At 47.7% G+C, this 13,513-nt stretch overlaps 1 protein-coding gene across 3 annotated transcripts in view; it reads right to left on the bottom strand.

Moving 5' to 3' along the window:
* The window catches only part of Bcl2l11 (BCL2 like 11), a 35,506-nt gene extending 22,060 nt beyond the window's left edge, over positions 1–13,446 (bottom strand). Inside the window, exons 1-3 of one of the 3 annotated variants that reach the window (XM_031371848.1) lie at positions 12,690–13,442; positions 11,737–11,873; positions 11,452–11,541 (exon numbers count right to left, since the gene is read on the bottom strand). In XM_031371848.1, coding sequence (XP_031227708.1) covers positions 11,452–11,541; positions 11,737–11,873; positions 12,690–12,997 — 535 coding nt within the window. In that variant the 5' untranslated portion in view covers positions 12,998–13,442. Of the gene's footprint in view, positions 1–11,451; positions 11,874–12,689 lie in introns of all 3 variants that reach the window. The other 2 variants (XM_031371849.1, XM_031371847.1) reach the window with 2 other exon arrangements.
* Between the last annotated feature and the right edge of the window lie 67 nt (positions 13,447–13,513).

Raw genomic sequence — 13,513 nt, 5'->3', positions numbered from 1 at the left:
TTATAGACAAATCTACCAGTCCCACTGAGCCACTTGATGAAAATGAAAGCTATTAGTACTACAAATACTACAGGAGTCTACAGGAAGAGGGGGCAGTCAGTGGAGTGGGGGCTGTGCAGGTGAGGCTGAATCTCTAGCACCCAGCACTGGGGAGGTGGAGACAGGAGGATCCTCAGGACTCACTGGCTAACCAGTCTAGTGGAATCTGTGACCTTCAGGTTCAGTGAGAGATCCCTGTGTCAAGCTCTAAGGCTCAGATGAATGGAGGAAAACACATAACACCTCTGGTCTCTGCACATCTGAATACCAGTGTACACACACACACACCCCACACCACAAACAGGTACACATACAAATAACATACAAGTAAAAGTAAAAAGGAGAAAGACATCAGAATAAAGCATGCAGCCTAAGAGCTCAAGTTTCCCTCACTCTCTTTTCCTCTGGCACACATTTGTGTCAAGCCTGAGTTGTCACATGAATTCGAGCCGGCGCCTTACAAACAGCTGCTGGAATAAAATGCTCAATAATGAAGTGCATGACCCAAAGCCAGAGCTTCCCCACTCGCTCTTCCGGTGTGTCCTCGCAGCCGCCGTCATGTAGCCCTGAGCTAATAGGTCAGAACGGGTTGCTTTCATCCATTTCCAGACGGGAGGTTTGCAAAGCCCTAGTCCCAGAGGCTGAAGCCGGACAGAGGGGTGGAAACTAGTATTCACAAGGCCTGTCCCCTTCACCAAGGTCTGTTTCATGTAATAAAGACCAAACCTGGTGGCAACTAAGATCCAGGGCCTTTTCATTCATTCCATTCCACATCAGAAGGTCTCCTTATCGCTTCCATCTGAGCTGTGCCCCCAACACACACTAATAGATTTACTAGACACAGGAGGTTACATCCAGAGCCTGAACTGCAGGGTCCATGTCCAGGGACATCTCTGTTCCAGGAGAAGCATAGGAAAATCATGGGTGGGAGGCAGGGCTGGGAGCCTGTTGGTGAATGGGAACACTAAGCATCGCAGAGCTCTTTGGAGAACTGAAATACTCCCTTCTACCTCAATCATGATTCTGCCCCTAGGGCTGTAAGACAACCCAAAATAATCCCTCTCAACCACCACCTCTTTTTGTTATTATTATTTTGGATTTTACTTATTTTTATTTTATGTACATAGGTGTATCTGTTTGCACCATATGCATGTGGTAGAGAAAAATGGGCATCAAACCTTCTGGAACTGGAGGTAGGTGGTGGTGAGCCACTGCATGGGTACTGGGAACTGAACTCCAGGTCCTCTACAAGAGCAGCCAGTGCCTTTAACTACTGGACTCATCGCGCCAGCATATTACCTCTTTTTAATAAACAGAACTTCCCAAACCTGATCCTAAGCCAGTAGTTCCTCTCATCAACAAGCCCTGGGAGCTTCGCACCACCATAACGGACCGTGCCTCCTTTCAGCTGTGCTCCTGACATCACTGCTCTGAACGGCACGTGGCAGCATTTCATACTCATTGGTCAGGGCAGGACACTGGGACACTCCTGTGCCACTAAGTCATTAACAGCCACGAAAGCCACATAAACAGCCATTATTTATGTTCAGAAGGCTACAGGGACTTGACTGCATCTTACTTGAATAAGCAAAAATAGCGTCAAAACTCAATACAATAGAGTGGAACGAAGACCAATCCTGTACTTGATTTAGTACAAAAACCTAAAACCAATATCCTGTCCTAAGCCAGACGGCACATGTCACGATTTACATCATTAACCAAAAGAACCATAAGAACCTTTAAGGTAAAAGAACCTTTAAACACAAGGGCTGTAGATGTAGCGTAGGTGGACACTCCTAATCTAGTGAGCCTAAAACCCGTGGTTCCACCACGGCCTGGACTGAAGACATAACTCAGTGGCAGGATGCCTACCCACCTGGCCTGAGTGAGGCCTGGGGTTGAGATCCTAGCTCACACAGACAGTCCCCAACACTAGGAAAGCCTGGACTACAGGGTGTATTTGAGGCAAAAACTTGAGCTATTTACATAAAGTCTAACTCCCAGGACAAACATCCAAAACCCATATCCATCAACACACTTAAAGACTCCAGAAACAAATCATGTAAAAACCCGAAGTCACTACCTTTTGGTAACTATAAATTGCTTCTAGACAAAAATCATATTGGGCCGAGGGTGAGGGGAGCTAAGAATTCACACTATAAAATAAAGACTCCCGGGTTTTCAGAGTTAACTATGGCTTCCTGTATGTAACTTAAAACCAGTGGCAGAAAACAAGCAACAATAGTTTCCCCCTAAATTCATGTAAGGTTTCAATCATGTTTTTATCCCAATGACAACAGAGACGGAGACACCGGCTAACAACAAGGGTAAACCAGCGTCTATCTGCAACTCACCCCTGAGCTTTTTTTGTCTTTTTTGTTTTTTCTTCTAATGAAAGCCTTAGTTACAAACTTAGCATTTATAATGGCCATATACAAACTGAAGCAGTAATTCAACACAGATGTACGGTCGTCGCGGGTAACTCGCCGTGAGGACAGAGACAAGGAAAACTTCCCACTTAACACACGCAGGCAGCTGCTTCCTTTATGCCCGTCTTGAAGGAAAAGAATAAGCCCGTCTACCTCAATCGCAGACACTGCTTTGCATAATTGCAAAGACAATCATTGTGCTTGGACAGTTAATGGTTTAAATGTCTGTCTCAGCTGGGCTTTGAGACTCTTCCCCAGACAACCCCAAAAGCATACTAGATACATCCAGGCTGAAGGTGACATCTCTCTGAGAAGAGACACACCACAGGCCAACACCAGCCAACCCTGTAACAACAAACAACAACAACAACAACTATGTAGGAAGAACTAAACGCTGCTGTCAAAGAAAGCTTGCCAATTCATGTGGTGACAGAGGGAGTATAAAATTAGAGAGGAGGCGAGAGCCAAGCTCCTTCTCCGCTGACCTGACGGCCAACTTCAAGGGACGCTAGTCTGAGGGAGGTGGCAGAGAAACAGTTCCAAGTGTACAAATGTAACATAACCGTGCTCTAGGCCCTGCCTCCGTACAGGTGACTTCTCAGTCGGGAAAACACCAGACTGAAATAAAGATCAAAGTTAAGAGTGAAATTTAGAGCCATGCTTAATAGGTTCCTTCTGATTACAAATGCCAGTTATGGTGACTGCAGGTGCAGGAAGACATGGAACATGGCTGTCGTGTCTGTGAGTTTACGGTGACAGTCCGCTCATCTGTGCAAGCTCCCGACAAGCCTCTCCGCTCGCCCACAAAGGCAGGGCAGACACAGCTGCTGGCAGCTCTGTTGCACAAGACTCCCGATCCAAGCAAGACAGCTCGAGGACATTCTCAAAAAATCCCTGGTGTGATGGGACACTGGAGAGTTGCTCTCCTGTGCTCTGACCACTAGGGTGGCCTCCACACCCTCCTAAGTCAGGTAACAGCTCCAGTCACCTTTCATGACAATGGGACTATCATAGTGGAAGGACCAAGACTCTGAGGGGGGTCACAGGCTAGAACTTTCCACCACTAGACTTCAACACAGGATCAGCACAGGAAGAGGATGGACACAAAGTTAACCCTTAGCACTCACATTGTCTGGGCCGGCCCTTCAGCTGAGAACCCACAGAGCTAAAACCCAGGGGCAAGTGTGAAGTGGCTGCCACGGGGCACATCACGCAGGACAGCACGGGCTCTTCCTGAATATTCAATCTTTTCCTTAAGTCACTGAGCTGCTTCGACTGGTTCAGAATAAAACTAAGGTTTGGATTCTCATATACCCCAACATCATATCCCTCCTAACCTCATCGACACTATTTTGTGCTAAGAAATTTCTCAAGGATCCAAAAGAAATCAACAAGAAACGAACCCTTCTATTTGTGGGGCTGGAGAAATCAAACCCAGGACCTTGGACATGCGGACACGTGTTATCCCACTGAGCCCCAAGAAACTCCTTTGCATTTTCTCTAGCACAGTTATGCTATAGAAAGGTAACATTTAACACAGCCTGTGTTCTGTCATATACAAGAATCCCCAAAGGCCGAGCAGATCCTTTTCCTTTTGAAGACACTTGCTGCTCTTATTTACAGAGGGCCTAGGTTGAGTTTCCAGCACCCACATTTCTGGGGATCCAATGCTCTCTTCTTACACACACACACACACACACACATACACACACACACACTACAGCAAAAAAAAAACCAAAAAAACAAAAAACCAAAACCTTTTAAAGCTCTCAAATTTCTCATTTATTCCTAAATTGCTTATATTTAGATGTTTTAGGAATAAGAATGGGAAACTACACTCTGTACCTGAAAGTATAATCTATTTTGAGAGTCGAGGGGTGGGGACTCAAGACAGCTGACACCTGAAAACTGTGACTGTTCAACCTGTTTCAACTTAACAGGCACACTCATCCTGAGCTGAAACGGTTTTTCTTATTTTTCAGTTTCAGCTTCAAACACGCTTTCATTCCTTAAAAGATGTAGAGCTTAGCCCAAGCATACCAAGTTGACGGTATTGTGCAGAGGGCCAGGCAGCAGCACCGATGTCCACAAGGCAAGGCTTCATCATTAGACAATGCACTCCCAAGCTTTTACATTAGGAAAAGGCAGAAAACAAAACAAACACTTCATGTCCACACACATGAGCAGTGCCTCTAACTGGCTGGCATCAAATGGGAGCCCTGATCGCATACATGAGCCAGAAGGACATGGGCTGTAAGGGGGAGACGAGTCACCAGTGCTGCCCTCTCTTGTCCCATTGGCAATGGGCCAAGGCAACAACAGGAGGAACCAGCACCCCTTTATCACCAACATCACTGGGGGACAAGCCACAGCTCTCCAGAGAAACCAGGGGCTCTGGTTTGGGGAAAAGTCAGGGTTAGAGAAAGCAAAGTGAAGTAAGGGCTTCCCACAAGACACCAGGGACTTAAAGACTCATCCGAAGTAACACTCAGAGACCAGAGGCCTGGCCTCTTCCAGACCTAGGTTCAGCTTGCCATTAAGTAGATGCTGATCTATGCTGTGAATGCTGGGTTTCCCCAGCACAGGAAACCATCTGGAAGGGCTTGAGACTTCCTAAACCAGCCCTAAGCTAAGGATAACTCATCACTTCACAAGCCACAGGGGAAGGAAACACTGTTTCAAGGCTTGACTGTTCAGACATGGGCCTTCCAGTGCTAAAAAGTGTCCCCCATGCTTTGAAAAGCAGTTCCAGAACACTGAGCCGCAGGGGAAAGTGGTTCTCTGCTTCTGTCTTGAGACTGTTCTTTTCAAAATACACATTTCTGAACTCTAGTCAAATTTCTGCCACAAATGGTCCATCTCCAGCAGGTGGCCTAGGCTCAGCCCTGAGGCAGGCAGAGACAGTGTGGGTAGGGTTTCCAGATGTCCCTCCATGGTCCAAAGATTTGCCAAAAAAGCCAAGGTTCCTCTCACGGTGATGTTCGTGTCCACCAGCAGACACTGCAGCAGGTTCACACTTCCCACCCCACCCAAGAGAGTTTCTAGAAAAATATTTTCGCTTTTGGCTTGTTTACTCTGGAACCAGAGGGCTTCTGAATTACACACAGCAACATTCCCACGACCACACACTTCCTTGTGAGTGGGTTCCAGAAAGGCTGGTCTTTTCCACGGATGGTAGTAGAGAACACTACACATCAGCCCTGCCTGTGATCCGCGGGGACACTTCCTGGGAGGCAAGAAGTGCTGAGTTTCTACTAGGTGCTGTCTGCTGGGTTATTCTCAAACTTCCACAGCACACGGAGAATGCAGGTCCTCACTGGATGGATGAGAAAACTGGAGCTCAAACAGACCTGCCAGATGCACCATGGTCCTTGGGTCAGTGGAGGAGCAGCCAAGATCCTGCACAGACTTGCTCCGAGTGGTTGTACAAGGCTGCAGAGAGAGGTGACCAAGGCAGGCTGCTGACAGGGTTATCCATGGGCTGGAGATGTTCCATTCGGACAGTATATATGGGCAGCCCTCAAAGGAGTTGACGGGACAACATCCCTGGAAGACCTCTACTACAGGCTGCAGAGAGGTGGTGCTTCACCAGCACCAAGAGTGTAACACACAAGCGAGACATGCATACCCAGTGACAGGCTGCTGCAAATGCCTGAACCAAAGGTTCCAGAGCCAGATGTGCAGTAGACACTATTATACTTGTCCAGGTGATGATCTTATTTTATTTCTTTCAGTCGGGCCCTCTGTAAAAATAATAAAAACCACAAAGCCACACATCTGCATCTGTACTACGTATAGTTAGGCAGTTTCTCCTCCCTTTTAGGCCTTGGAACTTCTTTAAAACCAAACTTGCTATTAACAGTTCTGTCATCTTTTAAAAGAACATGCCAGGGCATGTTCCTCAGGCTGTCACTGTTATTTTAGATTTATTCTCATCCCCACCTCTCTCTCTCTCTCTCTCTCTCTCTCTCTCTCTCTCTCTCTCTCTCTCTCTCTCTCTGTGTGTGTGTGTGTGTGTGTGTGTACACGTACACAGCACCAGCTTTAAGTAGATGGATACCTTGCAATCTGCCCTCACCAGCACCCTGCACACCAACTAAAACCAATGCCTCTCGAGTCAACAATCTCTTCTCTCTTAGAATCCAATCACACACAACTCTAAGGCTTGGGATTCTCTTTAATAAATGTCCCAAGGGGTATTATCTATTTTGAAATTAGACCGGGTTATCCACACACACAGGAAGCAACGGAGAACAGCCTGAGGCTATGCCACTGTCACACAAGGCAAGTGAAAGGAAATGACAGACAGTATGGTTATCAAAAAGAGGATTGTGGATAAATCTCTAATCTTTTTTTTTTCCTTTTCTTTTTTAGTTATTTTGAGATAGGGTTTCTGTGTATATAGTCCTGGCTGTCCAAGAACTCCCTCTGTAGACCAGGATGGCCTCAAACTCAGAGATCCACCTGCCTCTGCCTCCTGGGATTAAAGGTATGTACCATCACTCTCAGCTGCTAAATCTCTTTCTAATGTTATTCCACGTAGACAATAGCAAAACGAAAACAAGAGGGGTGATTTCTAAAATCCTGAATTTTCTGTGGCCAAAGCCCATCAATGTTACCTTAGTCTAAATTGATATTCCAAAGCCACTAATCGGTCAGTATTGAAAAAAAAATGTGGGGTCTTCTGGGTGTGGTAAGTGCCTTTAGAGACACCATAACCTTTTCTCTCCCAGTGAGGACACTTTGGGGAGCTGTTGCACCAAGTGGTTTTTCAGACACAACATCTACCTGATCTTAGATTTTCAGCCTCTGGAGTTGTAAGCCACCACCATTGAGCCACGCAGCCTGGAACTGTCACGTCATTCCTAAACAGAGCAAGAAAAACTGCAACCAACCAACAAGACCTAGGCGAGAGATACAGACCTGTATCCCCAAGGGAGGAGCAGCTCCATTGCCAGGCCAGGCCCTCCTCCTTGAACATAAGAAAGCACTAACATGGTGCAAAGCACAGGAGAATGGAAAGGAGGAAAGGCAAGGAGGGCTTCTGAGCTCTCGGCACAGACACTGGGGCAGTTGCCTAGTCTTCGCATTGCCTTCACAGAGCTCAGGCAGGTTGCTCCGGAAGCCTCTACCTGGGAAGCCCCAATAGGCAGAAAGAGAGAATTCACCAAGGAGCTCAGCGAAAGGATGACTGAACACAGAAACCGACTGTAGCCAAGGATGCCCACAGTTCAAGGCATGGCCTTTGGAAAGCTATCTTCCAGCCACCCCCACCTCAGCCAGGGAAGACCAAGGGTTCTGATATCACCACGGCTGAGTGTCAGGCCTCTGGCAGAAGCATAGTGGCACATGTCTGTAATCTCAGCATTAGATTAGAGGTGGAGTCAGGAGGATCAGAAGATCAATCACCCAGCACAACTTTGCCTACACAGTAAGTTCAAAGTCACCCTGGGCCACATGAGGCCCTATCTCAAAAAACCTCAAAACTTAACATTGCTTTTTTCACAGTTCCTTCTGGAAATACAAGAGGGGGAATATTTCTCAACTCATTCAGGGTTTGATATAGAAAGCATACAGCATTAACAAATACTTTTCAGGGTGTAAAAATAACAAAATACTCAATTCAATCCATCATTGTTCTGTTTTGCCCAAGTAGAATTTATCCCAGGCATATAAGAGCACTTAGCAATGTTTAAACACTGTACTATACCATGCCAGCAGGCTAACAGGATCATGGTATAAACACCCCATTAAAACCTAACTCTGAAAATTCTCAGGAACTTAGGAGTTTGGTTAAAATGTCCTAATCTTTATGAACAAGTATCCCCAAGTACCTATAGTTAATTTAGTTAATGATCTTACTCTTCAGACAGAAAGCGGACGATTCTTGAGACTACCTTTATTACTTCTATCCAACAAGACCAAGCTCTAGTCAGCTCAATATGGCAAGAAAAAGAAATGAGCTGCCTCCCCTACCTGCAGATGACCTGAGTGTCTATGGAGATGGCCCAAGAAATCACTTCACTTACTCATGTAAATACGTACACATGTTGCTGTGCCTATAATAGGGGCACATACCCAGAGATCAGAGGTCAAAGGACACCTCCCGTGCCACCACAGATACACTGGGATTAGATATATGCGTTATGTGGGATCTGAGTTCCGTTCCCAACACTAAGAACAAAACACAACTCCATGGACAGGCTCACAGTCAGAGCTGCACAGGTTCCAACATGTAGGTGTCTTCAGCTAGCCACACACTGGCATCTGCAGGATGTCCTGTCTTCCACAGGAAGCTCTCAGTCTAAAGCAGGGGCCAATGGCACAGGACTCTGAGGAGCGTGTAAAGATGATGAAATCCTGCTATGCCAGTCCGAAGCTGAAGACATTCACAAACACCTCAGAGTCCTTACTGACAATCAATATTCATCTGCTTTGCATTTCCAAGTTCACGCTGACACATTCAGATCCAGAATGTGTGCAAAGGTCAACTGGGGCGAAAAACATATGTGGCATAAAAACACTAGAAAAGGCAGTCAGTGGGGAAGGTTTTTTATTAAGATAATCAGCCATTCACCAAGTCAATCCTCCCAGAGTATATGAAGGCTAATATCGAGTAAAACGATAGTTTCACTACACCGACCTCCAAACAGTAAACAAAATGTTCTTGCAAGATGTTTACGGAGGCAACTGTGCCGACATCTCTAATATAGTATCTGCTTGCCAGGTATCTCCAATGAGATCCCTCCCTTCCCACTACAGTGAAGATACAAGGACCTGGGGTTCAGCTCTGTAGGAGAATTTGCCTTAATGGGAAAAGCTTTAGGCTCAATCTCAGCACATCAGTGGAGAGGGGGACATGGCTTTTAAGACACACTCTGTCTCCAGCAGAGAAGAAGAGCCCTTGGCTAAGCTGGACCTTTGTGAAAAATGTATTTTGCAATAACTTATCAAAAGCAGCATTGAAGATCTTAATGGCTGAGTAAAAAATATTAAACAAGTCCAAAAGATAAAGAGCCTAAGTAGTCTACAGGCAGAAGTAAGATTGCAAGGATGGTCAGAAAAGCAGCAGTGGTGGACAGAAACTCTGAGTGTATCTAATTTAATAACCTCACATCTGGCTAAGTCCTCTTATCCTGTCAGTAATTTCTGCCCTATCCCATCCCAACACACCCTCTCTGCAAACAAATCTGTCAAGAACTTACTGTTAGAAACCTACTTTGGTGCATCAACTTTACACAAACCCCAGCCACTTGCTGCTTACACTCGTGTATTAACCTTTAAGCTAACATCACCCCAATCTACTGGGACGTAGTTAACACTTCACACGTATGACCATGAACTCTGCCTGAGAATTTAGACTGTGATCTCTAAAGCTCTGTATCAGTCATCTCAAATCATGGTGAATTACACTGTAATTAGCTTCCTAAATCATACAGGACCCAAAACAAAACGATTGTGACTATCTTCAGATCAGAAAATGCCCTAACTCGTCCACTACTCCTAGTTAACAGGAAAGGAGAAAATATTTCCTCAGATTACCCCACTACCTGCAGAGACCATTACCTAGGCTCATAGTATTAAGACTCTAATAGCTTCCAGAGGGTTCTTAAAATGCACAGGTTTTTAAGCACTTATACCAGAGAGCATTGTTAACTCAGTACATGCTGTAGATGTGTGCATACACTGGATGTATTTCATGGCAGAACGGTAGCAAGTGCCTGTTCAGAAGCATGTCTAAAGCAATAGCTAAAGTGTAGTAGACACAAGACTTCCAGCTCCTTTCCGTTAGGAGGGCTCAACAGTCCCCAGAACGGTCCATATACAAAATGTTCTTAACTGACACCATGAGCAAGCTCCTAATGTCATCTACAAGTCTGGCTAGCCGGACACATACCAAACATGACTGTGGATAATAAGGATCAAAATATAGTTTTTCTTTTGGTGGAGAAGCAACATGCAGAGCCATCCCTTCCCAGGGGTGTACCAGAAATGTGCATAGCCCAAGGCAGAATCTAAGAGGTCTTAAGAGTCAAATCAGGTCTACAGACACCTCAATCTGCCTTTTAACAGTGACAAAAGGATCTAAAGCAGTTGTTAACGTTTAAGGTTGGGATATTTGACTTCAAAATCCGCTCACCTGGTTACGATGTGATGTAGAAACACTCGCGCTACTCTAAGAACTCATGTCCCCCTGGACATAATCAGGGGCAACTTCAATGCTGATGGGGTAAACACTCTCCAAAATGCCACCGTCCCCACCGGCTGTTTCCTCATCAGTTGTACTAGGCATCACCAAGGATATTTTCTGCCACTCGGTTAAGGTTCTCCAAAGGGGAGAAGTTGGGAAGTGGTTGAGTTTGATCAAATGCAATTCTATGCATGAAATCTCAAAACTAGGAATATAGTGTTTAGAAGATTCTACAACTGACTAAAGTATTACAGCCCCTGAAATAAAAATCTACAACCTAACCTCATCCATCCATCCAAAATCCAATCTCTTGAAGCAAAAATGTGCTTAAAGGAGAACGGGGGCATAACTTCACCTTCGGGGTTCCTACTCTGGCTCTAGCTGATATTCTGCTTCATCTTTGCAGAGACCGTGTTCAGAAATGATCACACTGTCCCTCACTTCCTTTACATGCCTGGTGGTTATTAAACTTTTTATGAATTTGACCAGGTTCCTTTCCAACACAATGACATTAACATCTAAGCTTAGTGGTTAAAACCAACTGTACCATGGTTATCAACTTTGGCTAGAAGGCCACAGATTGACTCAAACTTTGTACATCCATAAATTCATGATATAAACTTTTACAAGTTAAAAAAAAATTTTTGTTGAGATCTCCATACATCTTGTTTCCATCAAAATACAGAATGAGTCACTTGACCGACTCTATGGGGCTTTAAATGCTCCCCACAGCCTTGAAATTGATATTCAGACAAGCACATACGAACTGCCTCTTACCCCACTATGGCTTACCCATTGCACTGAGATAATGGTTGAAGGCCTGGCAAGGAGGACTTGGGGTTTGTGTTGACTTGTCACAACTCATGGGTGCCGGGCTCCTGTCTGTGTCAAAAGAGAAATACCCACTGGAGGACCGGGACAGCAGAGAAGATCTTCTCACAAAGATGAAAAGTGGGGACCTGGTAGCAAAAGGGCCAGGGCTGGCCGGTGGGGCCAGCGGGCCCTGAGGGCTGCCGTGGGGGCAGCGGTCCTGAGGGCTGCCGTGGGGGCAGCGGTCCCCTTCGCCGTCGGGATTACCTTGCGGTTCTGTCTGTAGGGAGGTAGGGGCCCCAGGCCTGAGCTGGGGAGGCCTCTCAGCAGGCTGCAATTGTCCACCTTCTCTGTCACACTCAGAACTTACATCAGAAGGTTGCTTGGCCATTTGGTCTTTTTTTCTGCAAGGAAACCGGAGGGGGGGGGGAAACAATAAAATAATTATCTTCAGCATATTAAGTTTTAAAATCATTTCATCCACTAGTTAAGAATTCTAGAGTCAACCTCAGAGTCTCTGTTATGTTGTTTACTTTTCTGACTGTCTTCCAAGTAAGACCTAAAGAGCACCCAAAATAATGAAGGTGTGTTTACTTTGATGCAGGATGGAACTACATCAGGCTACCAAACAAAACAAAGTATCAACTCCAGATCTTGTAGAGTCAGTCGCTGCGCTCACGCACATACACAAGCACAGAAGTTTTAGGAGAAGCAGCTTGTGGGAAGTCTACATTTCGTGCTTTTCCTTCAGGACAAACTTGAATCAAGTCTGAAAATCCCAGCGGGCTCTCATTTCCCGGGCTCAGATGCGGCGCTGGAGCACAGGAGCGGGCGCAGATGCAGAGATTGCAGGCGGCTGGCCGCCTTCCCTGCTCCGGCCCCATTGTTTGCCGAAAATGCTGAGGGCAGCAAGTCTGGAGAAGGTTTGGCAGAGGCCGTCAGTCGTAGTAAGTGCGTCACAATAGAGTTTGTAACTCCGAGCGCAGCTCCGCCCGGGTCGGGCGCCCTCCGCCGCAAGGTCCCTCCTGCTGCCTGCCCAGCGCGCCACCCCAAACACTAAACCACTTCTCTCGGGTGCAACCTTGCCGGAATGTGCACACTTCCAAACGGGGGCCTTCAGAGACATCCCTTTGAAAGTTCTACACCTAGCTGCGCGCTCTTGGCAATACCCGGCGCAAGGCTGACTCTTTCCCTCCCCGGGCCACCACGCCGAGACTCACGTCCGCCCCTTCCCTTCCGAGCGCGGCGTGTTGCGCCGATCGGACGATCCCTGCACGTCGCCACCGAGGAGGCAAGGGAAACAAAGCCGGGTCCTGGGCTCCAGAGCCCCGCGCCTGCCCGTCCGCCCTCCGCTCCGCTCCGCCGGGGAGCCCAAGGTTTCGCGCGCCGCGCCTCTGGCCCGCGCTGCACCGGCCGCCGCCGGGATCATCCTCCGCCTCCTCCCGCTCCGCCCCTCGCGCGCTGCTCCCGCCGCCGCGCGGACACCGCCAGCCTTGCGCCCCTGGCGCCGGCTGCTAGTGCTCCCCATTGGCCCGCGCGCGGTCGCTCCTCATCGTAACCAATGGGCAGAGGCGGCGGGGGCGGCGCCTACGGGTCAGGCAGCCGAAGGCAAGGCGATTGTTGACAAACTCGCCGCCCAGCGCCGCTCTGACTGTGCGGGCCGCCGCAGCTCAGACTGGAACTTAGGGGGCCGGGCTGCTTCATTCTGCGCCGCGCCCCGCCCCGCCCCTGGACCAGGCCCGGACGCCGCGCGCCTTGCGGGAATTCCCGCTGCCAGGGCAGCAGGACATTAGAGACAAAGCGAGACCCGCACCCCTCGCAGATCCACCAGGCTACGATCCCACTCCAGGCCACTTCGGGCAAAGACCCTAATGGCCTCCGCAGTCCCGAGCCGAACTTCTCAGCAACTTCACCTGCCGTGCCCCCATGTGCTACCGACACACACCAAACACGAACGACCATCTCAGGTCTCGGGCGTGCACCTTCAGACCTCCGCCCCGACTGTTCAGTCAGCCTTCCGCAATAGAGCCTGCCCCGGTGGGGG

The sequence above is a fragment of the Mastomys coucha genome, unplaced genomic scaffold (assembly GCF_008632895.1).
Source record: "Mastomys coucha isolate ucsf_1 unplaced genomic scaffold, UCSF_Mcou_1 pScaffold15, whole genome shotgun sequence".
In the NCBI taxonomy this organism is placed as follows: Eukaryota; Metazoa; Chordata; class Mammalia; order Rodentia; family Muridae; genus Mastomys; species Mastomys coucha.
Note: the sequence above shows the minus strand (reverse complement) of the source record. Positions and strands in the feature narration are given on the sequence as shown.